The sequence below is a fragment of the Apis mellifera genome, linkage group LG3 (assembly GCF_003254395.2).
Source record: "Apis mellifera strain DH4 linkage group LG3, Amel_HAv3.1, whole genome shotgun sequence".
In the NCBI taxonomy this organism is placed as follows: domain Eukaryota; kingdom Metazoa; phylum Arthropoda; class Insecta; order Hymenoptera; family Apidae; genus Apis; species Apis mellifera.
Window position 1 is genome coordinate 13354934 of NC_037640.1, and position 17599 is coordinate 13372532.

The window sequence follows — 17599 nt, forward strand, 5'->3', positions numbered from 1 at the left end:
TTTATTTTGATTTCTTAGAATATATTCGATTACATACGAATCTGATTAAATTTATTGTGTAAAGTATTTATTAATATAATTATATCATAAAAATTTAAACAATTAAAATATATATGTATAAGTAGAGCGAATAATAAGAGGAAAAAATATTATATCTTTATTAGAAGTCTCGTGTAAATAATTTGATTATTAAAAAATGAGACTTTTGTTAACAAAAATTTGGTAAAAATATTTCGAGATATATTTATAAAGTATATAGTTTTCTAAATTGGAAATTATAAATTAAATAATAAAATTATATGAATAAAAAATTTTGAATACAATATATGATAATATAATTTAATATGATAATAAATTATAAAGATAAATATTATGAAGATATAAAAGTGTTTATTGAATCGATCACGTTTGTGTGATTGATCGCAAATTGTTTTGAAAAAAGTTTGGATTTTATATCGTGTGATCTTATTACAAAATTTTTAAATATTAAATTAATTTAAATATTTTAAAAAATCGATAACGGTATTTCGATTATTTGTATTATATATACGCGCATATTATTACACATCATTTTTTAACAGTTAAAATTGTGAATTAATAATGAATCATATTGCATTCTTATAATATAAAATGAATAATTTTTTAATAATATTAAAATAATAAAATAATATTATAATAAAGAAGATTTAATATACATGTATATATATATATGCATAGTAAATGTATAGTTATGTCAAATATAATAATTTCATGGAAATATGCCTTTAAGTGCAAAGTGGCTTATATTTTCGGTTTCATGAATCGCGTCAGTTTCGGGTAGTTACATTGTTACGGTATGGCTGATGTGGGCCTAAGTTTAGATGACATAATTAAAAAATCAAAATCATCAGGAATGAGAAGCAGAGGTGGAGGGTAAGAAAATTTAAACAATCAGTGGTAAATTTAACTATACTATGATTGTCGTGTTATTGATTTCTTTATAACCTTAAAAAAAAATAAGTCTCCAATTATCAAAAAGAACATTCCTTTTTTTTTTATATTATCTACCAATATTTTTAAGCATTTTTCATTCCATTCGAAAGATAAACGATATTTTTTTTATAAATTATTTTATTATTATATCAATTCAATAATTTTATCTCATAATCTCAGATTAATAAAAAAATTTGTTTTAAATTTTGCAAGTTATTCTTAACAGTTTTACGTTATTATGAATAATTTGAAATTTTGAATTTTTTTTCTTAGAAATATTTTCTATACCGTTATGAATCCTTATTTATATGTATTTTTTTATTATTTTATTTCAAATATACGTTTTATTTGCAACAGAAAAGAGTGATTATGATCTGATTGATACATGTTTATTGATATTTAACTGTAATCTGTCTTAATTGTTAGTATTTTGGTATAATATTATATTTAAGCAAAAATGAATAAAAAATATAAAAAAATAATATAAATAATATAAAATATAAAATAAATTATAATACTTTTTGTTACATATATTTTTATATAGCGTTCGAAGAGGTACTAATAGAGGTGCAAGAGCTAATGGTTCGCTAAGAGGACGCGGTTCACAAGTGATTACTGATGCAAGATTTAAAATTATACAAAAAAATCGGGAAAAACTTACAGATGCAAGAGATAAACTTGCTGAAATTGCTAAACAAAGCGATGCTAGATTAAAATTAGATAAAATTCGTGCATCACAGTTTAAAAAAATAGAAGCACAGATACCTGGAATATCTCAGAAAACAGGTCGTAATGGAAGACTATCTTTATCTACTAATAAAATGCCACCAATCATGCCACATAATGTTCCACCAAGTATTTCAAACAATTATATGCCACCACCTTCAAGAGCAGTAGGTTATAGGCCACCTCCACTTGCAGATTCTCATTATATGGGAAACATGAATATGGATTTTATCGATGGTACATAAAAAATTGATTTGATACAATCTATAGTCTATAAAATTATTTAATATCTTTATATGTTTCAGATTATATGATGGAAACAGCACCTTTAAGAAGAACTGTTAGTAACGAATATGCTCCTACACCACCTCCTCCACCTCCAACTTTCAGTATTAAACCTGCATCATCTTATACATGGGTAAAACCAACGAGCAGTAATGTAATAAGAATCGTACCTTCTCACAAATCTGATGATGATAGAGAACGTGAGAGAGCAAGAGATTATAAAGTTATTGCACGTTTTCCAATGGCAAGTGTTAGATATATCGCATAATTTGTTATTATGTAGTTTCTTCAATTTTCAATTTTCAGATTGTTCACATTAATCAATGATTTCAGACAAAACCCGCGTCTCCCTCGTATAAAGAAGATTGGAGTTTTGGCACGAAATCGCGGTACTTAAATTTTTTATCTATAAGTTTTTTTATTTATTATTTTATTTATTTTTATTAAATCTTATCATATACAATATTTAAATTTAATATTATTTTTATATAGGACTATATTAGCAGAAGACACAGTAGATTCCAAGTATTACGATTCAAGAAGTCATAGAGACATTGGAGTAAAATCAAGATTAGATTCAGTTCCAAGTAAATCGCGAACTATGGACGTTTTGTCTCGATCTAAAACAAGTTCCAGTTCATCGTCACAGTCTACTGGTTATCGAATTGTCGTGTCAAATTTACAAGCAAATGTCACTCAAGAAGATATCAAGGTATAATGGTAAATTATATCGAGCATATCCAGTTTATCCTTTTTTTTAACAATCTGTATATTTTAGGAATTATTCGAGGATGTAGGAGAATTGTTAGTGTCCCGCTTAGTACGACCGGGTACAGCGGAAGTAATTTATAAAACATTGAAGGATGCTACTAAAGCTGTTGAAACTTATCACAATAGACAATTAGATGGACATCCTATGAAATGTCTTCTTGTAAATCCACGACCAAAAAACAATCCAACCGGACCAGCTGTTAGATCTCTTACAGAGTATGATTTTTATTTCATATTATTATATTATATTAGAATTATATATTAGAATAGGGAGATAGTAGAATATCTTATCTCGTATTTTTCTTTTATTATATTATTAATTATGATTACTCATTTTATCGCTTAATAATTGTGAAATTTAAATATGTCATTTACAGATCAAGGAGAAGTGTTAATTCAAGTTATGTACAACCAAGTTTAGGAGCAGTACATCGTGCATTATTCGATGATTCTTAATCAAATATATCAATTTTGATTCGAAATTGCCATATATAATGGCAAAATTTTATTCCAAATATTTTTAAAAGTGAAATAAAAAAAAAAAAAAATAGAAAAAAAAGATTTAAGAGATCAAATGACAGTAATACATAATGAAAAGGAGTTTTGAATGGAATTTGTATTTATGGAACATCACATGTATCTTATTTTTAATTTATATATTGCAATTGAATGGAATTAACGTAATAGCAAGTGAATTGAATGTTATTATAAATAGAAAATACAAGAATGCTTAAATGTACATTTAAATGTAGTCAATAAAAGAAAAAGCATTTAGGAATTTGTAATATTTCGTTGTTTTGGATTCGCGCTTATGCGAAGTTTTAAAAATTACAAAAAAAAAAATGTGTATATTACACTACAGTTGTTACATTGCAAATGTAAAAAAAAAAAAAAATATATGCCAATTCTTCAAAGTCTTTTATAGTGTTATAATGTTCAATAAATAAAAAAAAAATTATATGGTTTTTTTTTATAGGATACCGAATAGAAAGGAATTAAATGTTACTACGAGAATAGAATGTACTGACTAAGATAAAGATATTTTATTTACTCGATATAAGATGATCATAATATTATCGTAATTTATAATTATGAGATATAAAAGCTAATACTATACTGTACATGTTAATGAAATGTACCGATCGTGAGTTCTCTTGGAAATAGGTATTACGTCATGGAAGGAAATTCGAGTAAGTATTTGGAATAGTTGACGATTATAATTCGACATAATAAATGGCACATAAATAATTTTATTTCTGATCACAACTACAATTTCTAAAGAAAAACAAACTCGCGAGGCACGACTCGATTTATACCGTTCATAAATTTCCGGTAGATGCTATTAATAATATACGTATATTAACGTTGTGTACCTTTGTTGCCCACGCACATTCACATGAAAAAACCTATACAATTAAGATATACAAAATACAATAAAAAAATTAATTTCAAATAATTTAGTATCTAGTGACATTACACGCAATCGCTCCTCTTAAATATTCACAAAATTTGTTCCGTTAGCACTGATTATCAATACTGTGAATCTTACTTCTGTGAAATAATTTAATTCCGTCCTAAGTATTCGTTTTACGAGGTTAACAACTTAACAAATTTTGAACTTAATCTTTCACTTGACTATATCTTACGTATAAAAGTCTCCTTTTTTTCCCCTCCTTCAAGGTATCGTAGTATATATATATATATATAAAGAAGATTTTAGCTTCTACGATGATTGTTCATTTTAGATTTATTTGGCAACCGTAGAACTTCCGCATAAGACATTTCTAAACGTTTTAGCCGGGCTACTTCGACCGACGCTGTGCTCGGTTTATAGTCTCTGTACTCGAAACTGTTGTTGTGTTGACTACTGTTGTTGCCTGCGTTATTCGAAGATTTTGCGGCCGAATTAGGAGGCGAGTCTTTCGTTTTGTTCGGATAAGCGTACCCGTTGCACGTGCCGCCATTTTGATCGGCGATCGTAAAAGGTCTGAATTTCTTCTTTCCTCCGCTGTTCGATTTCGATGGAACGAACTTGGGATTTGTCGTTGGAATCACATCGGGCGTCGTTGGTCTAATATCGTTATACGTTAACTTTTTACTAGCGGAAGAATGTTTTTTCGATTTCTTTTTACTGTTGAGCATTAAATAATCCGACCGATTCACGTTTCGAATTATATTCTTCCCGTTCTTAGCAAGTGTCACTTCACCGTTTTGCTGTTCGTTTACCCCGTTCGATGAGATTTGTACTATATACGGTGGTTCGGATACGGCGGATGAAAAAATAGAAGAGGAAACGCTTTGATTATCGTCGGTGGTTTCGCTAGGAACATCTTCTTGTAGCACGGATTGTTGCTGAGAATTGTTCGTACTCGTGGAATCGTCCAATAAAGGTAATTTCTCGCCTTCGTCCTTAGCTTCCGCCGCTCGTTTCAAGACTCGGAATATTTCACTGAACAATTGTCTGTACTCCGGCGTTTCCCGGAATCTACTCTCGAACGGGCTGTTGTCGTCGTAAATGCTGAACTTGCAATCCTCGCCGTCCGCGAAGGAGAAAAGAAACGAGCCGGGCCTTCCTTCGGTTTGCGTCGCTTTGTTACTCGTCTCGTCCAAAAAGCCGGAAGACGACGTCTCGGCCTCGGAAAAATCCGTGGGCGTGGCGGAGAACACTTTTTTACCGCACATCTCTGTTTTGGCACGTGTCGCGTTTCCAACGGCCGATTTCGCCGCGTTCGGCTCTTGTTGCGTCTCCGTCTCCAACGTCGGACTCTGAAAGCTGTTAAACTCGCCCGACATCTCTAGTTCTTCTTGCAACGACATAGGCGTAGGCACGCTATCTTTCCGCCGGAGCGCGGATCGTCTTTGAACTTCTAACAAGGCTTGATATTTCTCCACTAGCACTCTATAAGGATTCTTCATGTCGTTCGACACTTCGTTTTGATCGTTCGATTCCTGAAAATATTTATACACGATAATTTTATCCATCTTTTTTTTTCTTTTTTTTTTTTTTTTGAAGGCGAATGAGAAAAAAGAGATTAGAGAAAAAGGAAAAAAATTAAAGAAACGTAGAACAGAGATACTCGATGTTGTTACAGTTTTTCGATTATCGCGAAAATCGTCCATTTTTTTTTTCCAGTGGAATAACTCGTTTCGTTTTCGAAAATAATAAATATACGAGACGCGGGAAAAATTAAAATTCAAATTCCTTCGGCGAATATCGACGTAACGTTAATAATAAAAATATGATTTCTGACAAATCATCCCGGAAATTTAATTGGCAGAAAGAACGATTTTTTGTTGTTTTTTATTATTATTTAAAAATCAATCAGGGTTAACGGATGAAAGGTAGAGGCCAGATTTATAGGATATTAAATAAAAGAGCGATATTTTGTTGTATAAAAATATATTTTATTTAAAATCATATAAATCTGGCACTTACATTGTACAACAATTTTAACAAATATTTCGACTAGATATAACTAACAATAGATTCGATCATGCTAATAACGAAGTGAACAAAGATTTCGAGACTATGAATATATATATATATATATATATATATATATATACGGCGAAGCAAACTTAATTCTATGTATGAAGAAAAAGAGAAAGAAAGAAAGAAAAAAAAAAAAATAGTCAGCATCATCAAAAATCCAATTATCTATTAAAATTTTTATACACAATACATGAATAATTATTTATACGAAAATAACTTATTCGTCAATTCGTTAATTTAAAACAGTCTTTTTGTTCTTTGGAAATTAAACTTTTCTTTTTCTCAACACGACACATAATATCTACAAGATAGCTATTATTCTATTCTATTAAATTACCCAGAAAATTAATTGCGGCGTTTAACGGAATAATAATTAATTTTTTTTTTCCTTTTTTTTTTTTTTTACAGTCCCAATAATTTCTTTTTCATTTAATTCCCGCTGGATAATATCCGATGGTGATATCCCGTTAAAAATATTCTCTTAAATATTCAGCATTGATGTTAAAAAAGAAAGAAAAAAAAATGAAAATGAAAATGAAAATGAAAATGTACTTTTCCAAGAGAACATCTTCATTTGCCTCAAAATTTTATTCGCACGCGTAAAAGAATTATTTGTTTCATTTTCATTGGATTAAAATAAATAATGATGATTAAATGAAAAAAAAAAAATAAATAAATAAACGAAAGGATGAATTTAAAATTTTTTTCGAACGATAATTTTGTCCAATTTCCGCAATTTATTTAACGAGTAATTCAATATTAATGTAAACATGCAAAAACATTTTATTGCACGCGAATTTGTGTGTGCACGGCATTTTTCTGGCATACGAATGAATTGTGAATAATCTTGAAATTAAAATCCATCTCCAATTCTATTCTTCGTTGAACTTGAATTATGCTCTTAATGTAAGTGCTCAGTTCATAATTTTTCGTTGTGCTTTTACCTACACCATTCTTACTTTTTTCTTTATCAAGAATCTTTAAAAAAATTAAATTACGAGTTACAGAAAGAATTTTCAATAACCGTAAGCGAAAAATGCCAGATAAAAATAATTCTTAAATTGTGTATAAAGTATGAATATATATATATCAAATAAAAGATTTTTCTTTTTCATTTCTCAAAATTTTCAATTAACGTTTTAACGTTAGTTTCGTTAAAGAAATAAAATTAAAAAATATTCAGTCTTTATATACGTATATACCAAATGAAATTTAAAAATTTAAAAATTTTTCGTTAATATATAAATAGATACGTTATGCGATTAATTCGGGTAATGTAATTATTATAAATATTTTTAAATTTCTAATTTAGAAAGAGGACTATCACTTCTATCATCATGTTTCTTAAAAAAAAATGGTTAAAGCAATTTTTGACTATTCTTCACCGGTAAAACTCTTTTTAGGATAAAAATTGGTATTCGAAATGGTTTCAGTAGCAATGGTATGATACACTCGTTTTTTATATACCATATCGTGTGAAAGAAAATGAATATTAACGACGGCGATTTCAATATACACGTAAAAGTTGTCCACAACAGGGATCGAAATTCTTTATTCACTTTTTTTCCCTTGGATTTCTTAATCTTTGTTGCGAATATCTCCTAAAGCAAAGAAAATTAAATTATTTTTGTGAAGCTACTGCAATATAACTTCAATGCCTTTAAATTAAATAATATATATAGAAAGAGAGGTTTTGTAATTAATATAATTAATAACGTTTAACGAATCGTTGAAATTGCAACGTTTGCGTACGACGAAATACGCGGGAAACAATAATATCGATCGAAGGGGAATAAAACGTTGTGTAAGTAACTGAAGAAAAGAGTAAAAAGAAGAAAAAAAAGGAGGAAACGCTTCTCGCATGCGCATATCGGCCTAAATTCGGCAGAGAAGAGTATAGAAAAACAATTACCTGAGTGAGAGACTCAGTGTCACGTTGACTATCGTTCATTAGCGATTCAGCCATGCTAATATCATCGTATTCCTCCTGATTCAACATTACAGAGAGTTCGTCGTGCGTCTTAGAGTCCAATCCGCGTAAACATCGCCCGCATAATTGACCCCGCCTATAAAAATTTCAATGTTTTCGTTATCGAAAAAGTGTCATTGGCCGATAAATTGATAGAAACATCGGCAAAAATTTTCCTAAATAAACAACTTTTATCGATCGTATTTTTAATACACAAGTATAAAGGAATAGCAAAAAAAAAAATGGCAACAATACTTGAGATATCTCTATCTATCGAAATTATTATAATATATTTAATAAATTGTAAATTGAAAGAAGAAAAAAAAGTAATCGAACGATATTTACCTTACTTCTTCCAGAGTATTTATTTCCTCTTGAAGATTTTTCACGTCTTGTGCTTTATTACGCCAAACGTTCAACTGTTCTTCCAACGCGTTATTTTCCTGCAACAATGTTGCCAATTGTTGCCGAAGCTCGGTAACTTTTTGCTGCTCCCTCGCCCTCTGACTTCGCGCCTCTTGCAACTGTCTCAACAATTCGGTAACTTCTTCGTCGTTCGTCGGAATCGTCGGTAATTGTCGCACGCTCGAGTCCGCATTTGCCTCTTGGAAAGATTTCTGACCAGACGGAGCAGCGTTCTGAAACATTATTTTTATAATAATGATATATCGATCGATGGCGTTAACGTTATTATTATTATTATAACTGTAAAAAAAAAAAAAAAAATACCTATTCGAAATATCGTAAGAGTTATCGTCGATCGATAAAGAAAATTATCAGAAAAGGAAGGAAAATTGTATCTGCGAGTTGTACGCGAGAGACAAGTAATAAGAATAGTTACGACGACCGCATTGTTGGTTGTACGTAAGAAGCCGTATATACCGATAACTCTATTTATCTATCGAAATTTTGTTAGCGACGGATTAAACGAATTCTTGCGATTAAATTATCTGCAGAATAGTAAACTTGTATATACATATAAAGAATCACGATATCCGCGAATATTTCTTACATTATTTTTTCTCGAGAGAAAAAAAAAAGAAGAGATTCGATCAAAATTTAAATTCAATCGAGTTAAATGGCAATAGAAATTTTTCCAAGGAAATTGAACGAAACGATGAAACTGAGATTTTTTTGCAACTTAACAGCAAACGGAATAATTATCAAAGTTGGATCGTGGAAAATGAATTGTATGAATATTAATTACCTGTTGTGTGCTGCTACCCTGCGTGACCGATACTTTCCAATGAATGGTGTGTGTTTGTGTGATATTGTTAGCCGATTGACTCGTAGATTGTTGCCGGAGCAGACTTTCATGTTGCTCGTTTATCTCGTCGATTTTCTTCTGAAGTTCCTCGCACCTCGCCTCTAGGCTCTCGATCGTCAAACATTGACTGTCAACAAATTATTTGTCGATATATAATTTTTTCTTCTCCCCCTTTTTTACCTATTCGATTAAACCATCGATAATCGAGTTTTCGTATTCTCGTAACATTGACGGATCGAAAAAAGATAAATCGGTTGGGATGGAAAAACTTTTATCCATACGATACACGATGAATCGCGATAAAATTGAGATAACAGTACCGAGATGATCGATCCTCATACCTCTTGATCAATTTTTTGTCGCTGGTGTTCTCGATTACTAGACGATGATTCGCGCGTTCCAAATCTTGAATACTGACTTCCAGTTGCTCGTAAATTTTCAATCGCGAGTCGTTCACTTCTCTAAGGGCAGCGGTTTGTTTTTTCATATACTGAAAAAAAAAAAATATTATATTTCGATCCAAACGAAGAATAATCGAGAAAAAAATATATTTCGAAAAAAAAAAAAATTACCTCTATCTCTTGTGCTTGTTCCTCGACGGTCGATTGGTGCGCTTTGATAATATTTTCTAATTCCTTGTTCCGTTCCAAAAGCGTTTTTCCAAGTTCTGCCGCTAATTGTAAATCTGAAATAAGAAAAATTCCAATTTTTAAAAATTCTCCAATTCGAGGAAAACGTAATTGGAAAAAGATCGAATAAATGAATATTTTTAATTTCCATAATCTCGTTGCAACAAATTTCCCATCATTGAATGATAATGATTATAATAGGAAAGAAAAAAAAAGGAAACGAGAGAGAATGATAGGTGTACAGGTATCCGCGGTGGTTAATTCGCGCGTAGTTTGATTATTCTTAGGAACTAAATGAGATCCGATCTATGGTCAACGTCCGATGCTCTCTCTCTCTCTCTCTCTCTCGTTAACGATGACGAGAGAGACGAGCGATTCGAAACACGATGGTGGACGTTGCGGTACGGTAAGCGGTTCGTTGAATTTCCTCGGTCGGTAATCGACGACCTTTCCTCCGTCCGTCACCGAGGATTAGACGCGAGGATGAAGCGTGATCTAGCTAGGGCCAAGGACCTTGGAGTCGCGAGGAAACGACCCAACTACCGTTTTCTCCTTCCCATCCCCCGCTCTCATTAATCGCTTCCCGACTCGCTTCATAGCGCCACCACGCGAATCCCATTCTCTTTCTCTTCCCCTAATTTCGCACAATCTTCGCATTTCTCATACGAAAAAAATCTCACCACTTATGCGATTATAATTTTCACCACGCGACATGCACTTATATTTCATCCTGTCTCATTCTCATCCCCCCCCTCGACATTTTCCCAGATTTCGTAAAAAGTATAATTAAGGAACTAAATTAAGAAGATCAATTTGCATATTGTTCGAATATCTCGTAAAAATTCACGTCACGCTTCGAGCTCTTTTTAAGAATAAATTACACAGTTCGCGAATATATGCGAGCATAACGTGGAATCACTTTGAAAAAAGATACGCGTTTTCTTGCATCTCTTTCGCGATGTCACGTTGAATCGAGATATTTTATATATTCCTATTTACACGTACAATTTGGAAACGTAAAAGATTGGCAATCGTATTTCTGCAAAGATTCGTTGACACTTGTCCGAAAATCGTCGACGAGGACGACGGAAACGAAAAAAGGAACGAAATCATCTGTCGTACATCCATATTTTATCCGCACATTTTCGAACACACCGAATCATCATCTTTCGAACGAGAGATCGCGTATAATACCTTCCGGGCCTTGAAGACAAGAGAGCTCGATCGAATAATCCCAACAATCCAAGGAATTCATCTGAGCCTGCGGGTCCCAGACCACGTCCACGCTAGGACCGCTCATCTTTCCAGATCCACACTCGATCCCAAACTCGATCAACTCGAACTCGCGCTTTTTCTTCGTTCCCCGGTGTCTTCCGTGAGTCCGCAAGTGTGTCTCTCTCTCTCTCTCTCTTGCTACACTTGATACCGTTTTTCACTTTCGAAGGGACGAGTCTCCTCTCTCTCTCTCCACCGATCGATCAACCGTTCCGAATGAAAATAAAATTGGTCCATCCAGATACATTCAGATTCGAGCGTTACTCCCGGGTTATCTCGAGCACAACCGGTTCCAACGAAGGTAGCCGGTCTTCTGTGAATCGGTACAGGTTACCCGCGGAACGTGCTTAGCCAAGGCCCAAACGTCCAATGCCCATCCACCGCCTAACCCACGACCAACCGCTCGTTCCCTCTCTTCGCGCCAAGCCTTCCACTCCCCTCTCCTATCCCCTCCCTTCCAACCGTTCTGTTCCCCCCTCCCTCGCCCCTACCTGCGTCCACGCTGCGTCTCCGTGTAATTCCCTTCTGGCGACCACACTGACCATCTTTCCTCGGCTACTCTCACTCCCAGCGTGCCCACCTCTTTTTCCTTTCCCTTCTTCCAATTCCGTATCTCTTTCTTTACACTACACGGGTATATACTACACACGTGCAAAACTTGTCCCACTTGCGCTACTTTTATTTCAAAATCAGAATCTTTGATTAAACCATGGCATGGGAACGCACTAATCACCTTTGATTACGCGTAACGTAAACGCGCTCGTTTACTCGATCGATTTTTTCTCTAGGGACAATTCGCGAGGAGTTTTTTTTTTTCTTTTTTAAATAAAATTTCATTAAAATTAAAAAAAAAAAAAAAAAACGGCCGCGGTGTATTTTCGTCCGAATTTATTAACTCCGTTCAATATTTATGAAGGAAGAAACTTTGCCTTTTGCCAATAATAATCGTTCGAATAAAGCCATCAATTGTCACGTCTGGTAATTTTCCGTTTAATTTTCTCTCGCTTGTTGTCCGTTTATTTGTAATGTAAAGTGGGATACCTATATAAGATATTGAATATTTATAGACTCGACGTACGATAGTAACTGTATAGCATTCGGTATTTCCATACGCATAATAATATTTCATAGTTCGAAGTTGGTTACCAACTTTTTTTAGTAACTAATGTTTACTTACTTATATTAACTTTATCGAATAAATCGAATCAACGAATAATATTATGTTAAGAAAATAATACTAGTAATTTTTTAATATCGCGACGATTTGGAAACAACGTGATTACATTTATCGAATCAAAACAAACTAGCTAGGGAAATAACACAATTCGTTATTTTTACGCGGACGATATCGACCGAATCTAGTAATTTTTTAATATCGCGACGATTTGGAAACAACGTGATTACATTTATCGAATCAAAACAAACTAGCTAGGGGAATAACACAATTGGTTATTTTTACGCGGGCGATATCGATCGAATCTAGTAATTTTTTAATATCGCGACGATTTGAAAACAACGTGATTACATTTATCGAATCAAAACGAGCTAGCTAGGGGAATAACACAATTGGTTATTTTTACGCGGACGATATCGACCGAATCTAGTAATTTTTTAATATCGCGACGATTTGGAAACAACGTGATTACATTTATCGAATCAAAACAAACTAGCTAGGGGAATAACACAATTGGTTATTTTTACGCGGGCGATATCGATCGAACGATACGACGACATATTCGAAGATACTCGAAAACGAGATCGGGCCCCGTCGATCGCGAGAAGCGAGATCTCGTTCTCGGGAATCGCGATAAACGACTTCCTCGTGGTATTTTCGATCGAAATAACCTCTGGCGACCTCGAGTCCTTTGGCGAATCGAATACTTTCTCCTGGGAATGGCTCGCGAAACGTTATTAATCTCTCGATCGGTCGAAATAAAAGAGAGAAGGCTATTGTTGGCGTGGACCGAGAGCACACAGCACCGCATACCCCTCTCCTCCCGGCCGCAGCACAGGTGCACGTATACGCGAGAACGCCGACCTTTCCAGACCACCAAACGCCACCATGCGGTGTGAAACCTACCTCATCTAACTGGACCATTATCGCGCCAACACCACACCCTTTATCCATTATCTTTTACAAACTAACTGAATTTCACGCTTTGCTTTTACCGTGTCGATCGTATCCAATTTATTGCCGGATGCGGCTCCCAATCCTATCTCCATACTTTCTACCCTTCTTGTCCATATTTCCAACATTTTCACCTCTAATAATCGCTATCCATTTTTTTCTCCCGTTCCAAGCTTTGGAATCGATAATTCAAGATTAGGAAATTGCCCGTGAAATTTTTCCTGCAAAAAATATAAGCGTATCCGTTTTAGCTAGTGATCGAAAACCTTTCTATTCTCTTAAATATGACGATGCGCAAAAAGTTTGCCATTGACTCGAACTCGAATCCTATCCTACGAGCCACGTAAGAAATACGTGGGCTCGGTTCTCATCATTGTAGTACCGTACACAGCGCACGCGACATTCTACGAGTTTATTTCTCTTCCAAAGATGTTCGCGCCATAAATTCCACGGATCTAGAATCTCTTCTTATACCATTTATTTTCGAATACGTATGCGTTATATACGTAAGTGTATGTCAAACAGCGTGCGCGAGAAAAACGTTCTCCTTCGTAGCGTAAATTTCTTCGAGCCTACATTTCCTTGTATAATTTTATTTCAAACAGAGAATATTGCGATAAACGTGAGACCGTTCATAATCGTTGCTTTTTCGTTGCCGATATTTTATTAAAAAAAAAAAAAAAAAAAAGAATAAATAAACGGATAAGCGAAGCGTATCCGTTGAAATAATATGAATGAAACGACAGGAATTCGAATACCTGTTTATTTGCTTTAACGGGAGACTATGGAGAGAAGGTAGGCTTGGTTCATAAACGAGGCGCGAGAGCATTGTACTTAAATCCCCCGAGAAATCTGCTCTTTCTCACGAGCCAGAAATTATAAAAACAATACGTAATAACGCTTCATCTTAGATCCGATCTGATCCGTTGAAAATTCAACGGAATGGATATGTATCGTGGCGGAAGAAAGCACGGTCGAAGGGAAAGGATGAAAGCCAAGTGGAGTCTGATCCTTCCCCCTCCAACGATGCGCGACAATTCCTCGAGTCGCGCACACGCGTGTTAAGTCGCGTTCGTTTCTAAATTGTGGATTCGGCAACGCGGCGCGACCAATCAGAATCGAGCGTCACTTGGATCGATACGACGCGACAACCGTGCGTCGAAACAGGGACAAACGCGTGCTAATTGAATCGATTGCGAACGACGCTATGCTGAAACTCGATGCGTAAATTTATAAGAGTATTTCGAGATGATTTTTATCCACGTTTCCAACCATATTTAACGTTAATATCGTCCAACGTTATTGAAACGGTAAAAAATAGTGAAAAACGCGCGATATAACGGATGGTGCAACAGTTTTTCGATGAAACAGCTTGGAAAAAATGTCGCGTCACGGAACAGAACCGTGTAAAACGTTGTCCCGTTCACTGTTTAGAAATATTCGAATTCGTCTCGTTTCGATTAGCTTCGATTAAAAAAAAAAATCATTTTATCGAGGAATAATTTAATTGATTCGTTGTATAAGGATAAATCGTGACATCTCTGAAACGATGATCGACGTATATAGACAACCGTGGTTACTCAACATTAACATCGGTGCAGGGAGGACGAGGCAAATGGTAAAAAGATTGTTTTCTAATGGTTTACGGCGATGTAATTACACCTTCGAAAGTACGTTCGACGTTCACACGCGGATGATAATTTAGGAAGAAGCGTGTGTCCGTGCACCCGGCGAACAACTGTGCGTGCTGTTACGTGAAAATTACCGTGTTGACGATAAATATCGAATCGCTAGAGTTTCACATCCTTAGGGCTTGGCTGTCACGAAACGAACGTCTTCCTCGCCTCGATATTACGCGAATTCAATTAAAAGCCAATTTCTATCGAATTCCACTTACCTGTACCGTTTAGCTGTTTATTATTTTATCGCGGATTAATATCGTCGTTCAATTTAGCTTCAATTTAGCGAAAAGATACGTGTCAAAAAAAAAGAAAAAACTCACTTTCACCGCGGTATCGCGTTTAACGTTAACGTTTCGAACGCGAAACATGGAATCCATATTAGGCCGTTGGGTCTTTGTTACAGGACGTTTAAGGAGATCGAGGCAAGAAGGAGAGCCGCGTTCAAAAAAACAACTTGGATGGAAACAATGCGTTGCGGGGAAAATATTCGTTTTAGGAAAAGGAAATACAAATAATTATACCAGACGATTCTTGCTTTAGCGGTTTCGTTAATTGAACAAGTTCTTTTCGAGCAAACGAGAACGGATGTACGCGTTTGTCGCCATTTTCCATTCTTTTCTCCACGAACGATTCTCAACAATTTTTTTTTTTTTTTTTTTTTATAAACAAAAATGGCGTTAAAACGTATCTATCTAAACAAGAAGAAAGAAGGATTCGAGGAGAAGAAGAAACGTTGTTTCGACATCCGCGAGCGTGAAATATTTCGATATTTTATATTCGTTTTACATCGGCAGATAAATCGGCGTCTTGTACTACGCGTCGGTGAACGGAATACGAAACAAACTTGTCGTCTTATTCGTAGCGTGCGTAACGAATTTTTAACGTCATGCTTATTCTAATAAGAAAATTGTCCGTTTACTTTCAATCAAATTTATTTTTCGATCAAATTTTGAAATGTCATCGGAACGGAACGAACGATTAAACACACGCGCGCGCGCGCACGCCATTTCCTGCAAAGTGGCATGTTGCAAAACGTGGTACACGAGAAATGAAAGATAAGCAACTAACAAATAAATCCAAGGCCTCGGAAGTGGCTTTCCCAATAACAATCCGGAAATAATTGTTATAAAACTGTTTTGGAATTTTGTTGGGAGGCCAAAAATTCCAAACGTCTACGTGACAAATCATTTTACGGACGTCTCCTATTGGCAAATACGGGAACAGCGTGACGCGTTGTAAATCTATTTAGCTCGAACAGATGGCAGAGTTGTAAAAATAAAAATTTTTTTGCCATCCTTCGATGGACACGTTTCCGAATTGTCGGCATCTTCAAGCTCGAACAAATTTTAATCCTAATTTCGAAGCGGTTACAAAACGGTCGAGTTTATATTTTTCCATTCGAAGCACGAATCTATCCTTATTTTCGATTAAACGATTATCCGATCGTAATAATTCAATTCGAATTTATATTTCGATTCGATCGATATATTCTCGAAAAAACGGTCGAGCTTATATTTTTCCATTCGAAGCACGAATCTATCCTTATTTTCGATTAAACGATTATCCGATCGTAATAATTCAATTCGAATTTATATTTCGATATTCATTCTTGTATTCTCTCCTTTCGAAGATTTTTAATATCGCGTTAAATATGGTGCGCGATAATTAAACACCGGCCGTCCCAAGCGCGAGTGCGAGGAACGTTACGAGATCGATATTTCTCCGCGCGACGAAATGGATTCGAATTCCAATGGAAATACGTTGGAAATACGCGTGGAGCGACAACAGCGACGCAAAATCGAGGGCAAGCGTGATCGTTGACTGGTTAAAGTTATTCGCGGGGACTATTAGAACGTCGTGACGACAGTGACCTCGAAGCAAAGAAATTGAGAATTATAGGTATTATAGGTGGTTAGGAAGCCGTGTCCTTTCGAACGAAGACACGCCGGTATTAATTAGAGAACGAGCAACATGTCAATTGATCTTTCCTCTCTATCCTATTTTTATAAGCGTTTAAGTATACACATTGTTCGCGATATTTCCTTATTGTTTCGTTCACGCGTACGTTCACACTTCGATCCTTCGAACGGCTGTATTAATCGTGGACGGCCAATAATTTATTTCGTTTCAGAGATTGGATATCCATTAGGAAAGGAAAGTGTAGTCGTAAACGATCAGAAATCAAAAGATTGAAGATTAATCTATTCGAACGTTGCATACGCAACAACAACTCGCGATTGATTAATTGAATTAACGTTTTAAAATCGTAGCTTTTAAAAAACGATAAAATTACACTCGAGAAAAATAATAATAATTTTTTTTCTCGTCTTGAAAACCTTTTGCTTTTCATCTTGTTGTTGTCCACGCGAATATATATATATATATATATATATATGGAATTC

At 34.6% G+C, this 17599-nt stretch overlaps 2 protein-coding genes and 1 long non-coding RNA gene across 8 annotated transcripts in view; 2 read left to right on the forward strand and 1 right to left on the reverse strand.

Moving 5' to 3' along the window:
* The first annotated feature begins 758 nt into the window (after nucleotides 1–758).
* LOC408724 lies at nucleotides 759–3597 on the forward strand. The gene is made up of 7 exons (XM_392259.7): nucleotides 759–912; nucleotides 1517–1935; nucleotides 2004–2227; nucleotides 2317–2372; nucleotides 2476–2695; nucleotides 2762–2970; nucleotides 3132–3597. The coding sequence occupies exons 1-7, from the start codon at nucleotides 836–838 to the stop codon at nucleotides 3208–3210; spliced, it is 1284 nt and encodes a 427-aa protein (XP_392259.4). The 5' UTR covers nucleotides 759–835; the 3' UTR covers nucleotides 3211–3597.
* A 387-nt stretch (nucleotides 3598–3984) lies between these two features.
* LOC408723 (cerebellar degeneration-related protein 2-like) overlaps nucleotides 3985–17599 on the reverse strand; it is a 36360-nt gene continuing 22745 nt past the window's right edge. For 2 of the 6 annotated variants that reach the window (XM_026439805.1, XM_026439804.1), the window contains exons 2-7: nucleotides 10056–10168; nucleotides 9804–9973; nucleotides 9424–9610; nucleotides 8562–8854; nucleotides 8160–8313; nucleotides 3985–5703 (exon numbers count right to left, since the gene is read on the reverse strand). In XM_026439805.1, the coding sequence (XP_026295590.1) occupies nucleotides 4471–5703; nucleotides 8160–8313; nucleotides 8562–8854; nucleotides 9424–9610; nucleotides 9804–9973; nucleotides 10056–10168 (2150 nt within the window). In that variant the 3' untranslated portion in view covers nucleotides 3985–4470. Of the gene's footprint in view, nucleotides 5704–8159; nucleotides 8314–8561; nucleotides 8855–9423; nucleotides 9611–9803; nucleotides 9974–10055; nucleotides 10169–11306; nucleotides 11581–17599 lie in introns of those variants that run through there. The other 4 variants (XM_006569860.3, XM_392258.7, XM_026439803.1 and 1 more) reach the window with 3 other exon arrangements.
* On the forward strand, nucleotides 12233–16092 carry LOC107964183. Its single transcript, XR_001702415.2, has 2 exons — nucleotides 12233–15133; nucleotides 15601–16092. It is a non-coding gene; the product is annotated as an uncharacterized LOC107964183 (long non-coding RNA).

Bases quoted from the DNA above. Each gene is read 5' to 3' on its own strand.
- LOC408724 (XM_392259.7), top strand. From the start codon at position 836: ATGGCTGATGTGGGCCTAAGTTTAGATGACATAATTAAAAAATCAAAA. The intron at 2,228-2,316 runs GCAAGTGTTAGA...CAATGATTTCAG, and splicing joins TTATTGCACGTTTTCCAATG to ACAAAACCCGCGTCTCCCTC. The intron at 2,696-2,761 runs GTATAATGGTAA...TGTATATTTTAG, and splicing joins TCACTCAAGAAGATATCAAG to GAATTATTCGAGGATGTAGG.